This window comes from Diaporthe amygdali (assembly GCF_026229845.1).
Source record: "Diaporthe amygdali strain CAA958 chromosome Unknown NODE_37_length_474048_cov_65_229390, whole genome shotgun sequence".
NCBI classification, from domain to species: domain Eukaryota; kingdom Fungi; phylum Ascomycota; class Sordariomycetes; order Diaporthales; family Diaporthaceae; genus Diaporthe; species Diaporthe amygdali.
The window spans coordinates 438,114-462,577 of record NW_026517057.1 but is presented as its reverse complement, the minus strand read 5'-3'; the positions used below and the strand labels follow the sequence as shown (position 1 = coordinate 462,577).

The 24,464-nt window shown below is 50.2% G+C and overlaps 8 protein-coding genes across 8 annotated transcripts; 3 read left to right on the top strand and 5 right to left on the bottom strand.

The window, feature by feature from the left end:
* Positions 1–189: 189 nt before the first annotated feature.
* Positions 190–1,385, bottom strand: J7T55_002165 (uncharacterized protein; the record flags this gene model as incomplete). The annotated part of the gene is made up of 2 exons (XM_053133549.1): positions 190–1,266; positions 1,338–1,385. 2 exons carry the CDS (start codon positions 1,383–1,385, stop codon positions 190–192), a joined length of 1,125 nt encoding a protein of 374 aa, XP_052988724.1.
* Positions 1,386–1,948: 563 nt separating this feature from the next.
* Positions 1,949–2,476, bottom strand: J7T55_002164 (uncharacterized protein; the record flags this gene model as incomplete). Its single annotated transcript, XM_053133548.1, has 2 exons — positions 1,949–2,202; positions 2,278–2,476. The coding sequence occupies 2 exons, from the start codon at positions 2,474–2,476 to the stop codon at positions 1,949–1,951; spliced, it is 453 nt and encodes a 150-aa protein (XP_052988723.1).
* Positions 2,477–3,545: 1,069 nt separating this feature from the next.
* Positions 3,546–5,218, top strand: J7T55_002163 (nadh-ubiquinone oxidoreductase 49 kda subunit; the record flags this gene model as incomplete). The annotated part of the gene is made up of 3 exons (XM_053133547.1): positions 3,546–4,268; positions 4,398–5,139; positions 5,202–5,218. The coding sequence occupies 3 exons, from the start codon at positions 3,546–3,548 to the stop codon at positions 5,216–5,218; spliced, it is 1,482 nt and encodes a 493-aa protein (XP_052988722.1).
* Positions 5,219–5,456: 238 nt separating this feature from the next.
* J7T55_002162 (uncharacterized protein) lies at positions 5,457–6,863 on the bottom strand (the record flags this gene model as incomplete). Its single annotated transcript, XM_053133545.1, has 1 exon — positions 5,457–6,863. One exon carries the CDS (start codon positions 6,861–6,863, stop codon positions 5,457–5,459), a length of 1,407 nt encoding a protein of 468 aa, XP_052988721.1.
* A 4,951-nt stretch (positions 6,864–11,814) lies between these two features.
* Positions 11,815–13,406, bottom strand: J7T55_002161 (rna exonuclease; the record flags this gene model as incomplete). The annotated part of the gene is made up of 4 exons (XM_053133544.1): positions 11,815–12,530; positions 12,621–12,780; positions 12,856–13,067; positions 13,130–13,406. The coding sequence occupies 4 exons, from the start codon at positions 13,404–13,406 to the stop codon at positions 11,815–11,817; spliced, it is 1,365 nt and encodes a 454-aa protein (XP_052988720.1).
* Positions 13,407–17,562: 4,156 nt separating this feature from the next.
* On the top strand, positions 17,563–19,620 carry J7T55_002160 (Mitogen-activated protein kinase kinase 2; the record flags this gene model as incomplete). The annotated part of the gene is made up of 6 exons (XM_053133543.1): positions 17,563–17,601; positions 17,669–17,746; positions 17,912–18,367; positions 18,431–19,261; positions 19,324–19,351; positions 19,508–19,620. The coding sequence occupies 6 exons, from the start codon at positions 17,563–17,565 to the stop codon at positions 19,618–19,620; spliced, it is 1,545 nt and encodes a 514-aa protein (XP_052988719.1).
* A 1,144-nt stretch (positions 19,621–20,764) lies between these two features.
* J7T55_002159 (uncharacterized protein) lies at positions 20,765–22,699 on the top strand (the record flags this gene model as incomplete). The annotated part of the gene is made up of 6 exons (XM_053133542.1): positions 20,765–20,869; positions 20,942–21,111; positions 21,301–21,365; positions 21,453–22,135; positions 22,198–22,350; positions 22,484–22,699. The coding sequence occupies 6 exons, from the start codon at positions 20,765–20,767 to the stop codon at positions 22,697–22,699; spliced, it is 1,392 nt and encodes a 463-aa protein (XP_052988718.1).
* A 245-nt stretch (positions 22,700–22,944) lies between these two features.
* On the bottom strand, positions 22,945–24,464 carry J7T55_002158 (uncharacterized protein; the record flags this gene model as incomplete). The annotated part of the gene is made up of 2 exons (XM_053133541.1): positions 22,945–24,230; positions 24,293–24,464. The coding sequence occupies 2 exons, from the start codon at positions 24,462–24,464 to the stop codon at positions 22,945–22,947; spliced, it is 1,458 nt and encodes a 485-aa protein (XP_052988717.1).

Here is a 24,464-nt window from a genome sequence, read left to right as displayed (position 1 = left end):
TTTGACGCAGAGGGGTACACTGCAGACTTCACGGAGCGGTCAAAAATTTAGCACTGGAATCAGAGGATATGGAATCCGTGATTCTCAACAAAATCAATGTATCTTCCGAACCCCTAGCCCTTTCCTTTTGGGTACTCCTGACGCCAGCCCATGATGCTTGAATTGTGACCACGGAAATACATCTGCCCACTACCTCGCCATGTAGGTCACTTGCTTCTCAAACCGTTGGCACTTGGCTTTGAGGTGCTTAACCGCCTCCAAGAATAGCTCGTCCGAGTCCCACTGGCCCGACGACTCGACCTGGAAGATAAAGTGGTCCCTCTGGCGGCCCAGCTTGACCTTGTCCACAAACTCGGGGTGGCGCAGACACTCTCTGCTCACGGTGTCCTTCATCGTGTCCTTGACCACCGCCTGCATCTCGCCCTCGTGCCCCTTGAGGTTCGCGTTTGCCTTGGCGTCCTGCTTCGTGACCTTCTCCAGCTCGATGACGCCCTCGGGGAAGCACTGCTGGAACTTCTCCGCGTCCGCGCCGACGATCGGCTTCGTAATGTTAATCAGCGGCAGTAGGCGGTACGAGGCGGTCGCGACGGGCGAGAACTTGGAGTGGTCGGCGCCGATGCCCTTGTGCATGTGCGCCATGAGGTGGATCTGCTGGCCCGGCCGCAGCTTCGCGATGAGGATGTCCGGGTGGACGGGCTGGATGGCCTGGTCGCCGGAGAAGAACTCGACCTGCTGGCCAACGGGCAGGAACTTGAGGTCCGAGGCGTACACGTTGGCGTGGTTGAAGAGCTTCCGGGGGTCCTTCTCGCCGGGCTCGGCGTCGGCCTTCCGCGTGCACTGGACGTCGAGCTCGATCTTGACCGTGTTGTAGTCCATGCTGTTCTCGAAGGGGTCCTGGTCCGCGCCGGGCTTCTTGTACCACTTCATGAAGTCGTGTAGCCCGATTTTACCGCCCTTGAAAGGGACCAGGCCCAGTCTGTGGCAGAGAACCTCGTCTTGAATTACGCTCGTGTTGTTGTTCACCCAGATGTCCTCGATGGCGAGGGTGGGGATCTCGGCGATCATGATGCGCCGGAAGGCGTTGGCGATGGAGGCGTCAAGCCCGACGAGGCTGAAGGAGGCATCGTGCTGGCCGTTCTCGTGGAATACAACTTTGAAGTGCTGGCGAAATGCGTCGAGGTCCCACGAGTTGTCTTCGCCGGGGTAGTGGCCGGGAAAGTCGGTCGAGGTGACGTTTGTGACTGTTTCTGCGTTGATGTTGACGACCTGTGGGTGCGCGCAGGGCAAGTCAGCGAACAGCTCCCTCTTTCTTGAACCTGAGAATCATGTGAACCCACCTTCCGCCGGTCAAGCTCCTCTTGGGTCGGTACTACTATTGGCGCCATCTTTGCAGCGCAGGTTGTTGCGAAGAAAGTTTGGGAAGAGGATGATTTTCGACGATAAGATAGAGAAATTTGGCTAGCCCCACCACACTTGCAGGAACAGGGCCCCTCCAGCCTACCCGCGACCGTCCATTTGAGTCCTCGATCCTCATGGACTTGATTTATCTGTCTGTATAGACTATCACATTTCAATAGCAGTATTTTCGTACAGCTAGAATTCCTGCTCACAATTCGATGGAAAGGGAAAATCCTCAGTATGCACAACCGTTCTTAACGGCTTTAACCACAACGTCCCGCGGAATGGTGTCCGACAACATCAAAACATGCGGGACTGGAGACCCAATTAATGTTTGCCTGGTGAACTTCGATCTACCTGCCTACGCTGGCACGTCCTGATGCTCTGATCCCAGAGCGCCGACAGCACGAAGAACACATCTAGAGACCAAATACGGCTCTCACAGTTCCAAAACTATGTCATGAGAACGCTCCCTTCGTCTCTCCAACACAGTAACTGACTGGTCCAACTCTTATGCAAGCTCTAGATCCTGAGATAACCGCGGCCTGAGCTACGCATGATCCCTAAGGATAGCCTCTGGCCTGACCGTGAAATTCTTCTTGACTTCCCACACCATACCATTGTCGCTGCTGGTTGATGCGACAAGAAAGTCGACATCATCTGTCGGTAGGTATGGCCTTGACAGATTGGTGGGCCCAACATAGTTGAGATTCATCACTGGCTCGAATGGCACAGAGCACTCAATCGCAGATTCGTAATGCTTGCCGTGAAGCCATTTCGCCAGTCCCTCAATCTGGAGATCAGCTGCAAAACGCTAGATGGTCACATACGTAGTAAGATCGTGACCACCTCTCCCGCTAAAGAGAATAGGATAGATACCGTGCCGGAGGTATCGGAGGATGTGTGCGAACAGTTCGGGGTCCGCGTCGACAAAGTGAGTCCCATCTGTGAGCTGCTGCTTTCTGTCAGACAGCAGGGACTGGAAGTATGAGCTTTCTGTGCAAAGCGTGTGTCGAGTCGTGGTGAAGACTGTTTCGTCGACACGTAGATGGATTATCTCTTGGTTTTGCGATCTCATTCTTGAAGCTGGCTTCCATCGACCCATTTGCGTTCTGGTGGATAACGACTGTGACATTGTGAACAGTTGAGACTGTGCCGCAGTTGCCACCTCGACCATAAACATTGAGAGTTCAGTATATAGATACTCGGAAAGTTTCTTTCAAGACCCAGGAATGTTATCCTGTAATGTATGGCGCACAGTAAAATGTGAATTCTGACCTGCTTTGAGATTCAAATCCGTGTTACGACTTCTGAAGTCGAGAGTCGTTGACTTCGTGGATAGTCTTTGAGGTAAGCTGTCGACTGGACGTATGCATTGCCGTGAAACTCTTCAGGCGAGACCATGACAAAGGGAATGGCAGTTTTGAACTGTTCTGCCAGCCTGATGCTTGATGCAGGTCTTATACCACCTATTTGTGAGTCTCGCCGAGCTGTGCTCCACTGGTGGGAGACAGTTGATCTTACACCAATCGCCTTGTCTAGACCTTGCAGTCGAGACCAATTTCCATTTCCGCAGCTAGAAGAGCCCTGGGTCCAGGTTCAATGGACTTGCTCGGATGCCACGAGAAGGTTCACAAACGATCCGTTTCTCCTAGGACTAGACAATTGCGTTAAAGCTGCCGGAGAGATTGAGATATCGCAAACCTTGCTAGAGGTGTTCGACCGGATAAAGACGTGCACACGCCAGAAATAAACGAACTGCCATGGAGTTCATCTTAGATTGCATTTCCAATGTGGCATGATTGTGCCTTTGGATGAGTTGAAGATATGCAGGCGAGAACGCCACAGAAAATCAATGTTTATGAGGCTCAAGAGAGCTCCAAATCCAATGCCCAATCAAAATGCTGCTGATTCATGCTGCCGGCGCTTTGCCCGATTGGTGAGCTTAGCTAAGAGAATTGAATGGTGACGGCGACACCCAGAAACACGGATTGCCGCTCGCCCACTTGACGAAGCTCTAGTTCGCCCCATTGACGACAGAGCAGAGGCTGATACGGACGGCTCATCGAGGGAGGACCCATCGACTTCGACCTGTCCTTCACGTTCCGACCTCTCCACTCAACCACACCATACACACACCCTTAACCATGGCCACGCTCCAGCGGTTAGCAGGCCAGACTGCGAAGCGGCTGTGTCTGAGACCAGCCAGCGCCCTCCCAATCAGATCCTCCTCGACCCCCTCGATACAGTCCGCCGCGACGCGGTCACGAGCAGCCGCATGCTTCTCGACGACAAGCCTCCGCCGCTATGCCCAGACACAAGACCAGCAACCCCAGGGCACCGTCCTGATCCCCGTCGACGAGAACTTCTCCCCCGCCTCCCGCGACCCCTACATGATGAAGCGGCTGGAGGGCGACGAGGGAACTGGAGAGAAGGCGGGTGAGGGTTCCATAGCAGGGCGCAAGATTCGCCACTACACGGTCAACTTCGGTCCCCAGCATCCGGCCGCCCACGGTGTGCTGCGCTTGATCCTCGAGCTCAACGGCGAGGAGATTGTGCGCGCCGACCCCCATGTCGGCTTGCTGCACCGAGGAACAGAGAAGCTGTGCGAGTACAAGACATACCTGCAGGCCCTGCCGTATTTTGACCGGCTGGACTACTGCTCCATGATGACCAACGAGCAGTGCTTCTCGCTGGCAGTCGAGAAGCTGTTGAACGTGGAGGTGCCGGAACGTGCCCAATGGATTCGGACTCTGTTCGGGGAGATCACCCGTATCCTGAACCACCTCATGTCCATCTTGTCACACGCTATGGATGTTGGTGCTCTCACGCCCTTTTTGTGGGGTTTCGAGGAGCGAGAGAAGCTTATGGTGAGTAGCAGTTGGATTGATGCTATCTCGTTTTATGAAAATCAACGCATGATGTCTAGAAGGCAACGCAGAGCGATCTGCCAATCAAAGATTAAGGTGGTGTGCTAACAAACCATCTTCCCAAAACAGGAATTCTACGAGCGTGTCTCTGGCGCCCGTCTCCACGCCGCATACGTCCGACCCGGTGGCGTCTCCCAAGATATCCCCATCGGCCTGCTCGACGACATCTACCAATGGGCCACCCAATTCGGCGACCGTATCGACGAAACCGAAGAAATGCTGACTGACAACCGTATCTGGATTGACCGTCTTCGTGGTGTCGGTGTCGTCTCCGCCGCTGATGCTCTCAACCTCTCCTTCTCTGGTGTTATGCTCCGAGGATCCGGAGTCCCATGGGACGTTCGCAAGTCTTCTCCTTATGACGCTTATGATCAAGTCGAATTCGATGTGCCAGTCGGTGTCAATGGCGACTGCTACGACAGATACCTCTGCCGAATGGAGGAATTCCGCCAGTCCCTCCGCATCATCCACCAGTGCCTCAACAAGATGCCCCCCGGACCCATCAAGGTTGAGGACTACAAGATCGCCCCTCCTCCTCGTGCCGCCATGAAGGAGAACATGGAGGCCCTCATCCACCACTTCCTGCTGTACACCAAGGGATACGCCGTCCCACCAGGCGACACTTATTCCGCCATCGAGGCACCAAAGGGTGAGATGGGTGTGTACGTCGTGAGTGACGGAAGTGAGCGGCCATACCGTGTGCACATCCGTGCCCCTGGCTTTGCTCACTTGGGTGGCTTCGACGCAATCGCCAAGGGCCATTTGCTGGCTGACGCGGTGGCGATCATCGGAACAATGGATCTGGTGTTTGGTAAGTCTATGACGTTTCCCGATCCGGGTAAAGCGAAAATACTGACAAGTTTGTTCCTTTAGGTGAGGTCGATCGGTAGACTTGTGATAGTATGGGGAATAGTTGAAAAGGAAATAAAAGAACTGATAGAGTTGACCACAACCCCTCGTTGTCCTTTTGTGTATAGTACAGAGAACTTGCTGCGACGTAAATACAGCCTTCTCCTTACACTTTTTCTTGTTGTTTTCGCGTTCCTGTCTCCATGGTCAGTGATGTTTGTCCAAAAGTCTGTTTCGCTTAAGTGCTTCCTTACTTTCGAATGGAGTGGGGAGTGGCCTTCAGCTCAAATAGAGCTGGTCATCTTCAAAAGTTGAGTCTTCGTCGTCGTCGTCAGAAGACTCTGCGCTTGAGCAGACGCTCTGAGTGCGCTCTTGCGCAGTCGCCTGTTGGCGAAGGCTCTCACAGCCTGCCTTCAACTCGTGAAGACAAGCGAATGACTTGCTCTTCGCCATCAGCAGGCAAGGGCCATTCCCCATGCAGGCGATGAGGCTCTTGGTGTGCAGCACACAGTCCTCGAAGCTCCCCACGTGGGAGAGGCTTGGAGGCCCCTCTGGACCTGCGCCAATGGGCAGGCCCACCAGAGGCAGGATGCCCTTGGGCTTGGGAAACTCGATAGACTGGAAGTCTGCCAGCGCTGTGATGTTCGCGCCCTCGTGGCAGGCGAGGTTGTAGAGCTTGTTGGTGGACTTGGTCAGGTCCACCTCGTAGATGGCGCCAGGGGAGCGCTGCGGGGTATGAGGCCAAGAAGAGCTCACCACAAGAGGAGGAAACTTTGGTGAGGTTATGAAGTTGTCTTGGGTGTGAGGAAAAGTTGAAATATGGTGCTGTGCCTGATTGAGACTGGCTGTCTCGTTTAATGTAGACTGTTGGGTCAGGGTGTCACCCTGGTGGTGAGGAAGAAGTTGAGAGTGAGGGTTGTGCAAGGTTTTGGGAAAAGGAAGTCCTAGGTGGGAAGGGTTTTGTGGTTTTAAATAGTGAGAGGATGCACTATTCTGGAAGTTTCGGTGGCTTTCGCCTTGAGAGGTCTTCTGTATGGCTTCCGTCCGAACAACTTGTTCAGGGACATTGTTGATCAGAGCTGAAGTAGATGGGACGGCAGGGTAGGGCTCTCGAGTCTTGTAGAAGGAAAAGTCGCCTGCACACTTGCATGACCCATCTTTGTGTAGCTGTCTGTGTTCATCAACCCATTCAACCCCGTACAAAGAAGGGATTCTGACATCAACCTCTGGCTTGTCCTCACCTTTCTTAGTAGACCTCTCCTGATAGTGGGCTGGAATTCCCCTGGTGCCAGCGCTGCCACTTCCATTAGTCTTCGGAAGGGAGACACTGGCAGGCTTGTTGGTCTTGGAGCCATGCGTATTGTTTTTCACGTGGCCGTTCTTCCCTATAGCCTGTCCTGGACGGCTTCGGCTGACAACGCGCGGGCGAATAAGATCCGGGAACTGGACCTCGCAGCCGCAGACGCCTCTCTCGTGCATCCAGCGGTGCTCCCATTCGGTTATCAGAACGGCACGCCCGTGGATGACTCTCTGGCACGCTGGGCACATTTCCGGGGCCAGAATGGGGCGCCGGGCGTGTTGGGTACACAGCGGGTTCGTGTAGAATTGGGTCGTCATGGGACAGGGGCGTAGCACCTCCGGGGAGGAGTGCCCGCAAGTGTAGCCGATGAACTCTGAGAAACACATATCGTATCCCTGTATTGGTTCTTGCAAGACACGTATCGTTTCGCCAGATAATCTTTCTCGAATATATCCAGAGCAGATGCTCGATGCCGTGCACAACGGATCTTCTCCGTGTCCGGCGTCGCGATACGTTCGATTTTGTTTGTTAAAGTGCCAGTGCTAGTGTGTTTTCAAATGATCCGAGATCTTCGGATTCCTGGTAGAGTAGTTATGCTCCGGTGAACTGTCAGTGAATATTCAGAGCCGGTCGTATGCCGATAGGTTGACTTGAATGGTGATTCACTCGAAAGCGGATCGATGAGTCCGGAGGACAAGTGGACTAGATACCGTCTCTCTTGTTGTAGTGCGAATATGTGTATGCAACACGAAGTAGCTTGTCAGCCCCTGAGTTAAAGTGCGCAGTCTGGGGAAAGCACTGTAGAACAATCCAAGCCTGGTGGTTCAAATCAGCAACGTCTTTGCCACGGTTTGGGTTTATTCGAGGAATTTATTCGCAATTCCTTCAGTACGGAGTCTCCTCGAGAGTATTTTTGGGTATGCCCGTGACTATCCTTCCACTGTAACGAGCTTTGGGAGGGTGAAATGGTATCGATGTAAATAGGGACGTTGATGTGTCGACAGTTCCTCGGGATCTAGGAACAACTGCGTTCAGGGGATACTCTGCCTCTCCTGGCTCTTTCTTTTGTAATTTTCAGTCGTTTCCTTTGAAGTGTTCCTGATTACAACCGCAATGATCACCAGTATTATTGTAAGTCTCTCTGTCTCTCTTGGAGTTGTTGCAGAGCCCGGAACGGATTGTTTTGTTTTCATGCGTTCCTGAACCGTCGTCTGTTGTCACGAAGGACGGGCCCTCAAGAAGATTATGGTCTCGAGGTTGTGCTGTAGGATTTGTTGGTTCGGCGAAGACTGTGGAAGTCAATCAGTGCGGCTTTTTTGTAGATCCGGACGCGGATGGGCCGAGCTTTGCCCCTGTTCCTCTTCACTCGATCTGACCAGGCTGTTGTTGTTATGTAGACGGTCTGTAGAGTCGTAGTCCTCTTACAGATGATTGGAGATGAGCCGGTGGCCTTCCGGGCGCAAAGTTCGTAGACGTCGACGACGTGGACTTTATCGAGTTTGTAAAGGCTTTCTTTCGAGACGAAGGGCTGTCGAGAACGTGGATGATGTAAGGCGAAGAAGATGGAAGAGTCTCCTGGGGCTATCTGGAAGATCAGAGACACTGCGGCCTCCCTGGTTGTTGATATCTGCTGACGCTATCCAGAGACTCTCTGGGGTCCTTGGCCGGTATTTGACGACCCTGTTTGCCTCTTCAACGTGTCTCTGGAGTTTTTCGTGACAGCGGGTGTTCAAGTGACCTAGGCCACGAGGAGAACGAGGCCTCTCTACAATCGTGTGCCCTTCGGTGACCGTCGGGAGGCGAGTGCTATCTGACGTAGGTGGCTTTGTCGATCACGATCGCAAGAAGGCCTTCTGAGTATCGTAAGGAGGACAACGTGATGGAGAAGTCGAGAATGGGAGGACTCGTATCTCAGTTCGGTCTTGTAGAGTGTTTTGGTACGGATTTCGTGTCTCCTAGAGGCCGTAGTCAGCTGCGAGAGGTTGTAGATGCTTTTCGTCGTTGAAGTTGGAGTGTAAGAGGTATGGAGATGGTCGACGGTGGTCGTAAAGGAGGAAGTATGGTTGTGGAAAGCTACTTCTTTGATATCCTTCAGAGGGAGAGTCCCTTGTGGTATCAAATGCCGATGGAACGTGGTGAGAGATTAGGACTGTGGATTGGAGTGTTGGGAAGTAACAGGAAGCTGTTGTTTCGGCTCGGAGAGTGGAAGTTTTGCTGTTGAGGCCTGCTCGGCTGTGGCTGTGGCTGTGACGAGACCTCGGGAACTCCTTCGGAAGGAGATAATGCAGATGCGTTGGTGACTCAAGACTTGTTTGCTCACTCGGATATGTGTCAGTGGCTTGGGGTTGTAATCATTCTGGAATTGAATTGATACCGGAGACGTTAATGTCGTCCAGTGCTCGGCTTCTTTTATGCCAAAGCCCTGCTATGCTGAGGTTCCGCTACGCTGGGGTTCTGCTATGGACAGGAGCTTGCTCCAGGATGTGGTCCAGATGCCAAAGAGCTCCCTGAAGGTGGCTGTGACTGTGTCTGAGGTGTGACGGTCGAGTGTGGATTGTCACATCTATGGCCGGCCAAGCCAGCTTCAGCTATAAAGCCTTCACCGGGCTTTCACCATATCCGTACTCGCGATCTCGAGAAATTCGCGAGAACGAGCTTGCAAAGGGCGCATCGAGGGAAGGAACCAACACAGACTGCTGAGACAACTACGCAGGCACGAAGTTCGCGAGAACCTATCAAGGAAATTCAGGGGAAGGTGCGCAGACAAGTAAACAGTTCTGAAATTCGCGAGAACCTATCTAAGCAGACACCAGCGGAAGGATTTGAGACAAATGCGCAGTTACGGCATTGACAAGAACCTACTGAGAATTTAGATAGCAAGAGAAAGATCTGAGACAGGTGTATGGTTGTGAATTGAGTGACAACGAGCTCAAGGGCTTATTAGGGAAGTCAACAGCATAGACTGCTGTGATAATTTCTCACTTGCAAATTCGTGAGAATCGGTTTAAGATCAGACAGGGGAAGGTGTTGAGATAAATGCATGTTTTTGATTTCAGCGAGAACATCTTGAGAGCCCATGTATCGGGAAGACACTAGGGATGACGACTAGATGTACCAGGTGTGGATTCCTCGAGAATATACTTGATAGAAGCCATCAGAAGAAGGTACAAGGGAAACTACTAGGACAACTACAAAGGAAATGAATTTGTGAGAAATTGTTTGAAGAAAAAATTAGGGGAAGACACTCAGAGAGGGGAACCATGTGAGATTTTTCAAAGCAAAGTGCTCATGAATAAGACTGGGCGAGAGCATATTTGGCGAGGGTAGATACGGTACCGTGGGAGGTCTTTAGAGCAAGTCCGCAAAGACAAGCCTTGCAAGATCGTGCATGAGGAATCATCATGGCTACAAAGGTTCGCTGGCATGATTACGCGTAGGATAGATGTGCTAATGGGAAACTTGAGAGGAAGCACTTGAAGAGGGTACACAAAGGGGAGTTGTCAGGGGAGACTACCAGAGAGAATTGCACAATGATTAAGTCCGTGAGATGATGCTTGAAGAGGAACGTCATGGATATCAAGCTCTCCTTTTGTAATCACCTGGGAAAGAACGTCGTGAGTGTGAGAAATTCGCGAGAACCTACTTGGAGAGCTTCGGGTTGCTTGAATAGACTTGCGTAGGAAAGAGGCACAGGAACAAAGACCAGTCTTGAAGTTCACTGCAGATCTCCATTGGGCATCGTGTTTATGTAGATCTTGGGTTTTGGTCTTTCAATGGAATATGAAGTGGGATTTGTTTGATCAAGGATCTCAGTCCATCCTGGGAGTCAGGCCCTTCTGTATCACAATGACAGCTGCAGCTGCAGCACTAATCTCGCTTGTTAGCCAGCGACTTAGGTATCCATCGGACGAGACTGTGATCCATCAGAATGAAAAGATGAAAGAAAATGCAACTTGTCTGTAATACAAGATCTCATACACTCGGAATCTTGAGGACGATATTTGCGACCAATGTACAGTGCTGTTGACTATCTAAGCCGTTTGGGACACTCCGAATCTTCACATCCCACTTGACCTCTAGATGCATTCCCGCAACCTTGAAAGCATCTGTTCAAACTGTTGTTGCCTGTCTCAAAAGCCAGAACGACTGAGGTCTCAAGTTGTGGATGAATGTATGAATGGAAGTGGCTGGTTCTATGTTCAAAAACTACGCTGCCAAATTTGCGAATGGGATACATGTGCTTGCCCATTCAGAGCATAATCGTCAGTATATTAGAATTGTCAGTGCTACCTAGAGCACTCTGCCAAAAGATTACAGCATGACCTGTTGTGCAGCCACCTAGTCCATACAACAATGTGAAAATGCAAAATGTCTCTCACTGAAGTCGACTTGATTGACAGACACATGGCTGTAGGGATGTTGTGGCCAGCTTTTCCAAGGCCTTGAGGGCTCCTGGATTCTGTGCAGAACAGCCTTACATTGGCTAGTTCCAGGTTGGAGGTTGCCAGGAACCAGATACTAAACGCATTCAGTTCTTTCAAGTGCTTTGGAAATGAAGCTTGTATACTTACCAAATCCCCATCAGTAAACAAGTACGCGCTTCGCCCCTCGAGAGTTTCAGTACCTGTCCTGGACGGTATAGGAAAAACCTTGAATCTACACGCTACCTCAATTTCTTGTGCAGATTTTGGCACTCTTCCGCATGAGCCACGACATTGAGATGGCTCTGAGAGTGTGACATGATGGCCGTGGTTCAAGAATTTCGCTGCATCCCTGTGTTGGAGTTAACCAAATTTTTTCGACTTTCTAGCCAAGTTATCAGTTCCTGTAAGATTTAATAGCTAGCATCTGAATCACTAGGGTTGCATGAAGGCTTCGTCAAGAGTTCGGTAACCAAATGTTCACTCTGTCTTGAGCAGACATGCGGTCATATATAAACAGCTCAAGTGTTTGATGAAATTGGACAAAAGAATTGTGGAAGGGACCTGTCAGAAACGGTGGATTCACCTCTTCCATTTAACAGCTATGGGTGTGTGTGGTAGACCGAGAGTGGACATGATATCACGAAACGACGAACGACGGTCAGGGGAAAAGGTTAGGGGATCACGATTTTAGCCCTTCCGCAAGATTGCTTTCCAGGACCACGTCACGCACACGGAAGCAAGTGATAAGACAAGATGCTCTTGAATCTTTAACATATAGTATGACCCTCAACTGTCAATAGCACTCTGAGAATGAAGCAGGCCGAAGAGAAATGTAGCCTTCGCCTGTTGGCCATGTATGCAACATCAATGTCATCTTCGAGAAAGCTTCCACGACTCCTGCCAGGGCTGCAATTCAAGAATCAGAGTTTTTGATCTCGTAAAAGCCATGACCGAAGTTGAGAACATTCCAGTGGGCAATGTCTCTGGTAGCAACAGCGTCCACTACGCTGTCGTGCCCATCGTTGCCCATCTGAATATCCCTGCCAGTGCGTTTCTTTGTTAATGTCTTCAGAGAGAACCGACCAGAGCCCTTGGGCTTCTTCTTCGGCTTTTCAGTCTGTTTCTGAAGATCCGTAAGCGATTTTCCCTCGTTGGTCACATCTTCCAATTTGGGTCCTGTGGCTGCCTTGTCCATCGGCTCGTCCCCTTGGGTCTGGCGGGCTTCTGCCTCGCGGGCCATCTTCTCTTCGGCCTCCTTCTCCCGAGCTTCTTTCTCCAACTTCATCACGGGGAGTGATTCCACCAGCTGGGTATCAACAATATTCTTGTGAAGCCACCGCAGCGAAGTGAGGTCATTCTGGCCAGAATGAGCGACGACAATGGTGTCAGGACCAACAAACTGCCAGATGGCTTCCCTTGCCTCTGCAATTCCAAAGAAGCAGTCTCCTAGCGATCGCGCTCTGTTCATCTGGCCATAAGTGACACCAGAGAAACGAGTGTTGTAGTTGAGAAGAGGCTCGTCAGGAAATACCAACTTGTCGATGAGCACCTCGGCGGTAAAGTAGTCGATCACGCTGACTCGGATGCAAAGAGAGTCGTGCGTCATGCCAGTACCCATCTCACAGTCAACTAGTGCTTGATCAATAAAACATTCTCATGCCGTCTGCATTGGATACCTAAAGGTAAGCATGTTCTGTGGGATTTATCACTGTGACTTACTCGCTACTGCATGGCACATCGGGGAGAAAGGGCTTACAGCCGGGGTGATGTAGTATCGATAAAGTCGTTCTAGCTCTCCTGGCTCGTATGTAGCTGGCTCGTGTTCAGTTGCAGCCTTGCAAGGCTGATCGTATGGCCTACTTCGACAACAGGTCCAGATCTGAGCAAAACAGGCGAAAGATGTCAGTAAGTTTTATTCAGATCACAAGGCCACAGGCAGCGAGAGAGAACTTACACGACCATTGAATCGACCGTCATGGTACTTGCATACCTGCTGTGGCTCCCTCTTAGGGGCATTTTCAGACAGTTTGCCACCTTGAGCGGCTTTGGCCACAGGGTTGGTGGCTGAGCCTGGCGGTGCCTGGCCATTTGCAGACGCTTCAATAGTTTCGCCGCCCGAATTTGGCTTTCTATCAGAGATCCGCTTGAAGATATTTTTGAAGACGACTACCCAATCTGTTAGAGCGATAGCGTCCAAATGGATAGGAAACAAGGGTCGAGCGGCTCACGTTTGTGGCATCTTCCACACTTTCTCTTCTGGACCAGGTCGTCCTCTGTCAATGGCCGCATCACGTAACCAGCCTTCTGGAGCGTGTCCTGGCTCTGTCTGAGCTTTTGAAGCTGCTTCATGTAGACATCCTTGGTCTGATGTGGGGCCAGGATCAATGCGCCTGAGTCAGAGATCTCGACTGGAAGGAAATTTGGAGCATCAGGAGGAAGCTTATGCTGGTCAGAAACTGACGTTGCATAGGAGGCGCGAGGAGTCGTGGAAGTCAGTTGTTCCATGATGGCTGCAGTCTCCTGGTGTTGCGCGAGGTGGAAAGGGGTTTCAATGAGGCAAGCCCATTTGGGACTTGGCAGACTCTTTTTATATGTATTCTGGATGTGTAAACAACAGACGGTGTCGAAAGTGCCTTGCAGGCAGCAGTGAGGGAGAAGAATGTTGGTTGCGGAAGGAAGGTTGAAGGTCGGGCCGGGTGGGGCGCCGGTCTGCAGCTCGCACCAAGGTCCAAAGAGTTGCCAAAACTTCGCACTGTTTCCACTGTCACATTTTGTCCGTACAATCACACGGAATCGGATTGTGATTTGTTGTTTGCTCAGAGATCGATGGGCCAGATTGTTGCTCGGATGGTAGTCTATTTTTAAGTCCGGATAAACATCTTGACTTGCTTTTGAGGGTCTCACTCGCTGTCCGTCTAAGTAGACAACCACAGAATGCCTCAGTAAGGCACAATGAACCGTATTTTGTGCATCTAGAACGGTATGTGGAGCAAGAGGCTTATCTACTTCCGTTCTAAGCTTCTGGCTGGCACACGATCTACGCACTTGCCGCTCCCGGGGTGCTCTAGGCTTTCAGTGGTAACACACTGCTCCATGAAATACCATTCATGTGCTTTTCTCTGTATTGTCCTCGTAAAGTCTTTGACCAAAGACGGCCGTGTTGGAAATGGAGCCTTCTGGATAAGTCTGCACATCATGGGTACTTTTATATGACAGGGTTTCAGCGTCCGATGAACGAAATTGTGCGTATATTATAGAGGCGTGTGTGTTAGGGTACCCACCCATGGCCCGCTGTTCAAACGCCACGGCTTCGCCTGTGGCACGTAGCCTTTTTGTTCTTTTCTCTTTGTGTAACAATAAGTTCTTATTAGAGACTCCTATGCAGCACCTTGACAGTGTCCATCAGGGCTCAGATTGAAGGAAACACAGCACCGCGCGTTAACTCATGTTAAGAGTCCTATAACACCAATTGCTAGGTTATGAGCCTGGTCTGCTCGCTTGACATATGCAGGCCAGCTAAACAGGCTGTTTCCTCGGACGAAGGGCATTTATGCACTTGGTCCTTGCTTTGAATAGATCATCCGGACTTGAACTTACGCTTTTAGTCTGTCTCTAAAAACAACATTACACAAACTATGTGCATTTTTCCATTATTACGCAAATTTACAGACCGGTAGAGAACGAACACTCGTGGAACAGTGAACGTTGAGCGGGCACACAAAGGCCGGTGACTGGGGAGTACAAGGAATTACAAGCAACTTCAGCTGGTTGAAATCTGAATTCATCATGATTTCATTTCTAATCTTCAGTCATGTCGCAAGAAGTACTCGAGCGCGTATGATATTATGCGACTCACCACTATGCTGCTAAAACTTGATATTGTGAGACTGATCTAATTCCACAAGCTTGATGCTGTACTTCTACGTGCCATCCATGTACTTGCCTGAAAGGGCGTTGTAGAGATGACTGATTACGTATGATTCAATATTACCTAAAGCTCTATGTAGTAGTAGTAGTAGGTTAACCTTGAAGGACCGTTTCCTTTCGTCCTCTTAAACCATCAAAGTGTCTTATAAATTAGTCCCGCACATCGACTGTTCGTGCGCCGGACATTTAACAAATTCTGTCCCTGGCAATTCACTTCTCAAGAGACAGGATTGGCGCTCTCTTACCTATATCCCCGTATAGGACCACCAAAATCCAACTGAAAGGGTGGGAGCATGTGGAAGGCCAGGGATGATCAGGTCTCCATCACTCATGAACGCGCATCTCGTATCAGACCCTGCTTCCAGGATGGTCACATTGAGGAAGAGCTCTTACATGTAGCCGCTCTTCTAGCGCAGATGAATCTTCGCTTCTTTCCAGAGACCGCCTCTCTTTTACTGCTGCAGAAAGCGTTCTATATGCTGTTCATGCTGGGAATTCCACTACTGCCAGACTTGAGTGTGGCCTTCATTGGTAATGAGTACGGTGACGGATGCCGCCGGACCTTCGACCTTAAAGTGCATCGTGGATATGTAGCAGAGTACTGCCTCAAGCTAAAATCATGTACACTGTAGATGAAGGGGTTTTATTCTCATATTTATAGAAGCCACAAAATGCTGTCTGAGTTGAGCTCAGATGAACAAGAAATAGACTCTATCATTACAGGCCACCTATGACCGCATGGAGAAGCTTCCTGACGTTCAATACTCCAGAGTTCAAGGCCGTCAGGCTGGAGGAGAGACGTAGACCTGGACTTACTGACAGTAGCGCAACAGTACAGCAATGCTAATCTTGTTACTCGCTCATTGAATTCCAGGGAAAATTATCCCTTGCCGCTCAATATCTAGGTAAAGCTGAGGCGTTCTGAGCCAGACCCTTCCTTGAAGCGAGATGGCTGTGATGCAAGCGAAAACCTGTTGGATCAAGCGATGTACGAGAAGAGGGTGTACTTCCCGGGACAATTACTCGCTCCAGGCTGCATGCTGCATTTGTGGCTTGGGTTGCGGCGGGCGTTGTTATAGCAGCTGTCAGGCTATTCTCTTCGCGAGGACTTTTAACCTCGGCTGTGACCCTGCTCACGCCCCCATTCTAGGCTGCTGACAGGCCAAAAACTCAGCCAATTTTGCCCGAAGCGCCGGAATTCATATTTGGAATCTCGCGTGATGAAGGGAGTACATCCATAGGTTGGGGGCCAACCTGCTGATACGAGCACCCTCAACCTCGGAACGTAGGTGGTCGAGCGGCCCCCCTCCCGACCATTTCCTCCGGTAACTCGAATGTCGGCTTTCGCAAAATGACAGCATGAGCTGCTTCAAAAGGACAATTTTTCTCACTAAAACTCATGAAACACATCATGTTGTTTGAAAACATTTTACACCCAAAATCGCAGTTCCTCTGAAGACAAATGAGAATATCATCTCATTCCAAAGCTATCGTGCATCGAAACCTTCGAAGTTTACTTCCCGAATTTGCTGTTGACAAGACTGCTATGCACAGCTGCTTATTTCTCCTTCCGACAGGTGGCCTCTGGCGAACACTGTGAATTTATCCCCTCGTAGAACTACCTTGTACTCGCTGCCAAACTTCGTGTCTAACAATTCCTCAAGTTTAGAGGGTCTGATATACCGTCTGGATATGTCTTGGCCTCTATAGCTGCTGCGACTGGACCAGGAAGTTTGTTTCGGTATCCTCATGGGATTGTGGTAGGATCGTGTGTACGTGCATGTTGTTGTCCCTCCCATGACGAGTTTGGTGGTAGCCTTGATTAAGTCAGCTGCCTGCTTAGAATGATTACATCAAGAATTCGTACAATGAAGAAATATCTTGTACGCAGAGAAGCTGAGTATCGTTATGATTCTCCAAAATCAAAAGAGAATGCTGTCGTGGTAGATATGCAGAGAGTATTGCAGTTCAGGGAGTCCGTGGCAGATCGCAGGATGGCGGTGGGGCGCGGGTCCAACTCCCTCTATATCCAAGGTGCAGGAGGATAAGCACACGTCTGAGGGTGTGCTGACTTTCAGTTTGATTGCTGCATACATGTACCCCAAGAGACTGAGCATTTCTGCAGCTGGCATTGCTTTCTTGCACCATCGGTCAGGGCTGCCTAACTTGGTTGGCTATGACCGGGGCCACGGCACGGCCATGATGGTGTGGTGTACATGAAGGTCGCCGACGAGCCTCGAGGGCATTTGAAGTGTGGGTGCACAGGTTTCTGAGTGGGTGTATGCAGTACTTGGACCAACATGAAGAAATTCGTGGTTGTGAACAGCCATCTCAGCCCTAGAGGAATTCACCGGTGGTCCAAAATATCCATCGATGCAACCAACTGGGACATTGGTCATCTTTGTGAAGAGCCAGCCCCCATCCGAATGCTTTGGTACTTCTACTATCTGACGGTGAAGGGTATTCTTGGAGTTCTTTTATCATGTACCCTTTTTGAACATCAAGTACAAGCCCTCGCAGTATTGTAGACTGGAGAACAGAAGACTGAAGACCAACATATGTAGGCACAGCCTGCTTCAGGCATGATGTATTTAGTGGGCATGGTATCCTGCCTGGAATCCGAGATCCACATGGCACTCCGAAGTACCAAATGTCTTAGAAGCTCAGAATTCATTTCGTGACGCGACGGTCTATTTGGTAGCCGATACATCGGTGCTTTTGAGGCAGGATCAATATGCCGAACCCTCACAGGGATCCTCACAATGAAACAGAGGTGGGTATAATCAGAAGCTTTTACCACCTATGAAAGCCTACCGAGACTGACTCAAATTTAATCCTAGCAAGATGAAGGGGAAAAAGTACCAAATGCGTCGACTGCACACTCGCTGCAGAACCCTAGCAGCGGGGAAAGCTACAGTGTCAGTTCTAAACTGCCACTAACGACGAGATTGACGGAATCAGTCATCCAGTGTCCGCATGAAAGCTCCAAAGCTTTTCTGCCGAACAATGCCCTTGAAAGCATAATGACATCAAATAATATCGAAGAATACATATTGACATCTGAGCATCCCATCTTACGGAAGCGTTGCTCTGATATTATCAATTATATCTGTGGCAGGCCCAAATCTGATGCTTCCGGAATCTTTGCCGTGCTACTTTTGATTGAGAACCCTCATTTAATTTTGGATTTCATGGAAGAAGGCATCAATGATCTAGACCTCCCCCTTTGTCTCAGGGAGAGTGAGAAGAACCATCTCACACAGTATTATTTGGATAAGAAAGTCAACGACTCTCTCACGCCCATCAAAAGGTTCGACAAGTGGGGTTCTGTGCAAAGATTTGCTTTCTTCAATCACCAGTGGTGGGTAAAATTACCGGTCTTCGAACAGAACAACAGCAAATCGTTGGATGCCCATCCAGCCATCCGCCTTCACGACGCAACTGTTTTACCGTGGATAGACCACAAGCCAATCTACCACAAGAATTCGGAAGTTGTGCGTGTCAAAATACATGATGCTCACCACAATTTCGAATCTGAGGTGAGCAACACGTCCGCTACAGCTTAAATTGAAAAGCCGATTAATCTTTCATTTTGAGGTCAGGAGAACAAGGCGTTTGCGATCAAGTCTTTGAAATCTGACGTGGTTGCTTTTCGACTCGAGGTTAAAGCTTTGATGAAAATCAAGCGCCGAAAACATCTCGTCAAGTTGCTCACAACGTTTCAACATCAGAATCAGTACCATCTAATCTTCAGATGGGCTGAGGGTGGAAACCTTGCGGATATGTGGAAGAAGCATACTAGAGGCCCTAAAATTGACCATGACCGTATATGCTGGTTCGCTGAGCAGTGCCATGGGCTTGCCAATGGCCTTGATGGGATACATGACACGAAATTATCACCAAAAGAGGTCGATGACATACAAGGATCGCCCTCGCCAACGTCTCCCACGAAGCTTTCACCTCAAATTCAACATCTAACTGTCAATCAAGATGGAAAGCATTCGAATGAATCACAAGATCGAGACTGTGGAAGACATGGTGACATCAAGCCGGAGAATGTCTTATGGTTTAGCCAGGACCAGAATCGATTTGGTCACGGCGAGCTGAAGATCTCGGATTTTGGCTTAACAACCTTCCACAGCATGCTCACGACCAAGGTCTCGCCGCGGGGAATTGCAGTTACACACACATACATGGCTCCTGAGTACGACCTCAACGAGGATTTGTCGCGACCTTTCGACATCTGGTCCCTAGGCTGCACATATTTGGAATTCATAACCTGGATGCTTCTCGGCGCAGACGGACTGGAACGCTTCTCGGAAGTTCGATTGCAGGAAACAGGATCCAACAAAAACTTTGTGTGCGACAACTTCTACAAGATCATCAGAGATGGGAAAGACCGATATGCAAAGGTTAAGGAGTCAGTACAGACAGTAAGTCATCTTTACAGTTCGAACACAATAGACTAATTGCTGATTTGGACTTGCAACTGAAGTGGATAGAGATGCTCAAGCAGGAACAAAGTTGCAGCCCATTTTTAAAGGACTTCCTTGACTATATACAGAAGTCGATGATGGTCGTTGACAAATCAAAAAGGGAGAGAGTAAGACATGTGACCAGATGGCTGGGATCAAGATTCGAGACTTGTAAGACGAGAAAGATGTATGCTCTGGCTTCAGGGGTACCCTCCTTCCAGGACTCCACGAAGGATGCGGAAAGCTCCAAAAGAAAGCGCAGCTTGGACGAGTGTGATGAACCACGAACGAAGCGACTGTCAGAGCAGCACGGGTAGAAATGGAAGTACTGCTTCGGAAATAAAGCAATATGGGTCCAAGGGATAATGCAAATGGTAGTACTATAGCGTAAAATCAAGATGAAGGCAAGCCATATTGATGGAAAGATATATCTTCACAACCCTCTCTTTCCCGCGTAGTGGACCCGCATCTTCTCATTGATTCCGTTGACCTGATCCTAATCTGTCTTTAGCATCGATGCAATAGTTCAGAAGAGCAGGAATTTCTTTACAGAACTCAGAGGCTGTTTAACGTGAACAACAAATTGCCCAGCGGATATCTAGAACAGCTGACGGTCAGCTCGAACCTTGCACAGATGTGAAAATGCAAACCTCTAATTTTCCAGACCAGCCATCGGAACCCAACAATCGGTTGAGTTCTTCTTGAAGAATGGCCGCGTCCGAATAATTTAATGAGAGGACTTGCTTGAAGAATGTGGCCATTGGAACATGCGTGCTTGACTGTGATGCTCAGGGAAGGAGCCAGAAAGAAGTTGGGCTCCAGAGGTCAGCTCACCGATGAGTCGCTGTCCAGTACCTTTTGTCTATATATTTTCTGCGCCGAAGTCTTCTGCCTCTGTTTCCTATCAGTTGCAGAACGAGGCTCTGCAGAGCCGCGCCCACGCTGACCATAAGAAAACTGGCAAAGGACGGAAATGGGTATCTCGGTCATCCATGCTTGGTAATGCATCTAATCGGGCAGATCGAGAGGCTTTTGAGCCCGATCGAATCACAGGAATCAGCAACACACACTCAGAATCATGGGGCGAGCTTTAGCGGTTGGCTGAGTCGACGCATGTTATGAGGGGTGCATTCTGTCTTACCCTCCCAGAGAAGAACGTGCATTTTGGTGAGATAGCACTTCTCTGAACTGCACTTTGCACTGGCGGTCAGACTTCGCCCGAAGGACGAGTGATGGCCATATCTGCAGAGTTCCCAGCTCAATCAGGCTCTCTGGGTCTGGTGGAAATGGATAAACTCACCGCCGGGACAGACCTTCATGGGTTCCAGCAACTGCTACGTGGTGAACTCCTAAAACTCCGATCTCTTTTCTGGCGACATTCTTATAAAACTCGCTTATATCATTCACACTTCACTGTTCATTTAAGACGAGATAAGCAAGAAGTTCGTATCAGTCAAAACGATGGAATGGCTTCAACAAGGCTCACTTCTTCAACCGGAGAATTGGGGAGTCCTGAAGTTCTCACAAACACCGAGTATTGTCTTCAAAGGTCTCAAAACTCAAAAAGTCCGTTTCTTTCTTTTCCATCACGGCTGGGAATTGATGTCAGTGGGATCTAGACTGACTCATCCTTTCCAGGACACTATCACATATACATCAAAGCCGTTGGTATCAGACAAGGACTGGAGTCGGTGGCTGGACGGAGAGGCTTCTTCGTTGAATCAACTGAGTAAACGTTCAGAAAACCTGTCGCATTTGAAAAAAGGTGAAAACAATGGCGAGAACCCACAAAGTCGACTCACACTATTGTAAGCCTTGTCATTTGAAGACTACAATAAACAATACAGTGCCCGATTAACATATCAAAGGATCGGGGGACGGGATGCCACTGCATTCGAATGTGATGCAGTTTCTCACATGCCATTCTCCGAATCAATCTTCCCGAGGGTAATTTCGAAATTTGAACTTCATCGATCTATTGCAAGAACTATCAATAGAAAGCTCAATGCTAGCTTCAATCCAATGATATTGCAGCGCACACATGAAGATCTTCCAGTGATCGGTGAGTGGTTTTCTCATAGATCGCCTCGTTATTTACCTCATCAGCAGAAACTGTTGTTTTCCAAGGCAGCAGGCTAATACACAGCAGTTTACAACTGTCGATCATCGGCGAATTGGCCAGGCGACTTGGCTTTATCTGTGACATACTGCCCAGGCACCAATTCGACCAAAGGCGTACTCTATGGCTGCAACGAAAGAGTTCGCGAGCAAGTGGTTGACCATATGTCCACCTGCGACTATAGCTCATATCATCCGCTCACTCTACTAACTCTGTTCGCTGAGATTGAGCGCGGGCGTCACTTCAACCTGGCCAACCCGATGGTGAGAAAGCTGATGCAGAGGGCTCGTAACATTGCCACGGCACACCCTCCACCGGCATATATAGGAGCATCACAGCCAAGTGGAGTCATCCAGGAGCCAGAGGATTACATGCAGCTATGGTTTGAGATCAGTTGTTTGAAGAATGGCCTACAAAGCTGGCGCCAGGAGCTGCAAAAGATGGTCTCGCACTGTGAAGACCTTACCCGGGCGAAATTTCATATCTCGAAGAGACCCCCTGAGTCAACCGAGTCGACTCCGGTCAATACGATCCTCTCAGTGGATGTATTTGACAGCGGGGATGCTGGTGACACGCCCGTGAATGAGGTCGAGGACCTGACTCTTTCTGGACGCCGTATCCGACAAAGGCTGCTTGAGATACAAGGCGAATACGACGAAAAGATAAGGGAATGCGGCATGATTATTGAGGGTATGGTACTGGCAGCCCAGCTAGTAAGTCATGATCGTTCGAATGTGATCAATTACGAAGTGACGGCTAATAATATCCATCCTAGGAATGGAACAATATCGGCCAAAGCGATACACGAACCAACCAAAAAATATCCAGTTCCAACCTTGAGATCGCAAGGGCCACCCGAGAGGATGGACAGCAGATGCGTTCTATCGCCATGCTGACGATGATATTTCTCCCGGCTACCTTCGTTGCCGTAAGTGTCAGGAACAAAAAACCATATCACGTCTCACCGCCCCCACCAACTCCTGAAGGGAAACATCAAGGCCGTGCATGGCAGTTTGCGAGCCAACATTGAACTGAGAATTCTGCTGACAACCAAACGACAGAGTCTGTTTTCCATGTCATTCTTTGACTGGAACCCTGACCAAGGCAAAAAAATATTGTCTCCCTACATTTGGATGTACGTTGTCCTTACAGCAGGACTGACTGGGCTGACCTTGACCCTGTGGTACTTCTTTGGCCGTCCCCACCTCAAGGAGAAAGGAGACTGCGATGACGTTGAAAGTCAGGGTGGAAGCCGGCAGCAAGCTGTAGAGAAGTGATATCGCACCGTGCGGGCATGTAAGCCAGCTGGGAAGGCTTTTGTGCTATCACATCCGGGAGTCTATATACATGTTTCTGAATGAGCTTATGAATGAATGCGCAATGGCTGATGAGCATCATAGCTAAGTGCCTGTTCAGTGAGCAGGCTAGCCCGGACTGAGATGAACTGAGCGCTAAACTGTGATGTATGGCGAAGTTGATTTGATTTTTCGAGGCTAGGGACTACAAAAATAGCCCAGAGCCACTATAGCTTCAAACCGTGACCGGCAGCCTGGTTCATGAAGAAGTCCTTCACAGGCCTCATGGCGTTAATAGCGCTGAGGCCAAAGGACCGGAGAGGCACCAGCGGTCCACTTCCGACTGAGTACAGCTTATGGAGCTTGTCGCAGACACCTAAGATCACATGATTGGCGGCGTACCTGTCCGCATTGTACGATTCCAGGGACAGCTGTGTGCCTATATCTTGACCGTGGCTGACAGCGTATTGGATAGTCTTGGCAAGGCTCTGGATGTCTCCCTGACCTTGATTGAGACCCTGACCGGCCAGTGGGTGGATGGTGTGGGCTGCATCACCAACGAGCGCAACCCGCTCGCCGATGTATGTATCGGCGTGGCGCAGTTTGAGCGGGAATGATGCTACTGTGCCTTCTTGGACTCCGACGACAGACTGAGGGATGGCCTTTGGTTGAACAGAGGTGTGTTGCAAACGCCATGAGACCTCCTCCACTTGGCCAGAGCCTTGACTATGAAGGTAGTCCAGATCCACAGGGCTCAAGCGAAACGCGGCGTTGACCGTGGCAACAAAGTCAGTCGCAGACAGGCTCTTCAGCCTCGAAGCTCGCTCTGGCGTCGTTGACCACACCAGTGTTGAATAGTTCCCGGGCATGGGCAACATAGCAACAGGCCCTGTGGGCAGGAACCGTTGGTATGCAACCTTGGTGTCCACTCCACCCCAACCCTCACCCTCGAGCTCCAGCGTCGCAACAACACCGTGTCGTCCATAATCCCAGCCTCGTGCCTCAATCCCGGCGAATGATCGGACGGGGCTATTGGCACCATCTGCGCCGACCAGCAGCCTCGCCCAGAGCCGCTTGCCGTCGGCCAACTGGATGACTGGCCACTCTGACAAGTTCAGCCCGTCCTTCTCCTCGCCGAATGTGATGTCCTCTACCTTCGTGTTTTCGAAAACAGATACCCCACCTAGATCATCAAGGCGGCTGAGGAGCCCGGATGTTATGTTGAGGTTCTCGATCATGTAGGCGATGGTCTGACCCGGGCCGCCGCCCCAGTCGAACTCGATGCGCGCATCCGAGACGCCGTCCCAGACCTGCATCTCGTGGTATGGCTGTATCCTTTCCCTGTTGAAGTGCTTCCATGCCCCAATGTCTTCGAAGAAGTCGGCAGACGCCGGTGTGAGGGAGCTGCATCGATTCGAGAAGCGATCCGGAGGGAGTTTCCACTGGCGGGTTTTTGAGAGGTCCTGTGCCTCGACGAGAGCGACTCGGAGGCCGGATGTAACGGGGTTCGCGCCTATGGTGACATAAATCAGTATCTTGTGTTTTGAGAGTACCTCTTTTGGGTATTGTGCTTACGCAGAGCAGTGAGCAGACTCAGGCCTGCAGGGCCACCCCCCACACAGACGACATCATAGATGTCGGGCTGCGCAGCAGTGCTCGCGTAGGAGCGCCTGAGCGACTTGCCAACATGCCGAGAGCAGCGTCGACAGAGATATCCAGATGCTGACCGTCGGAGAAGCACGTCCAT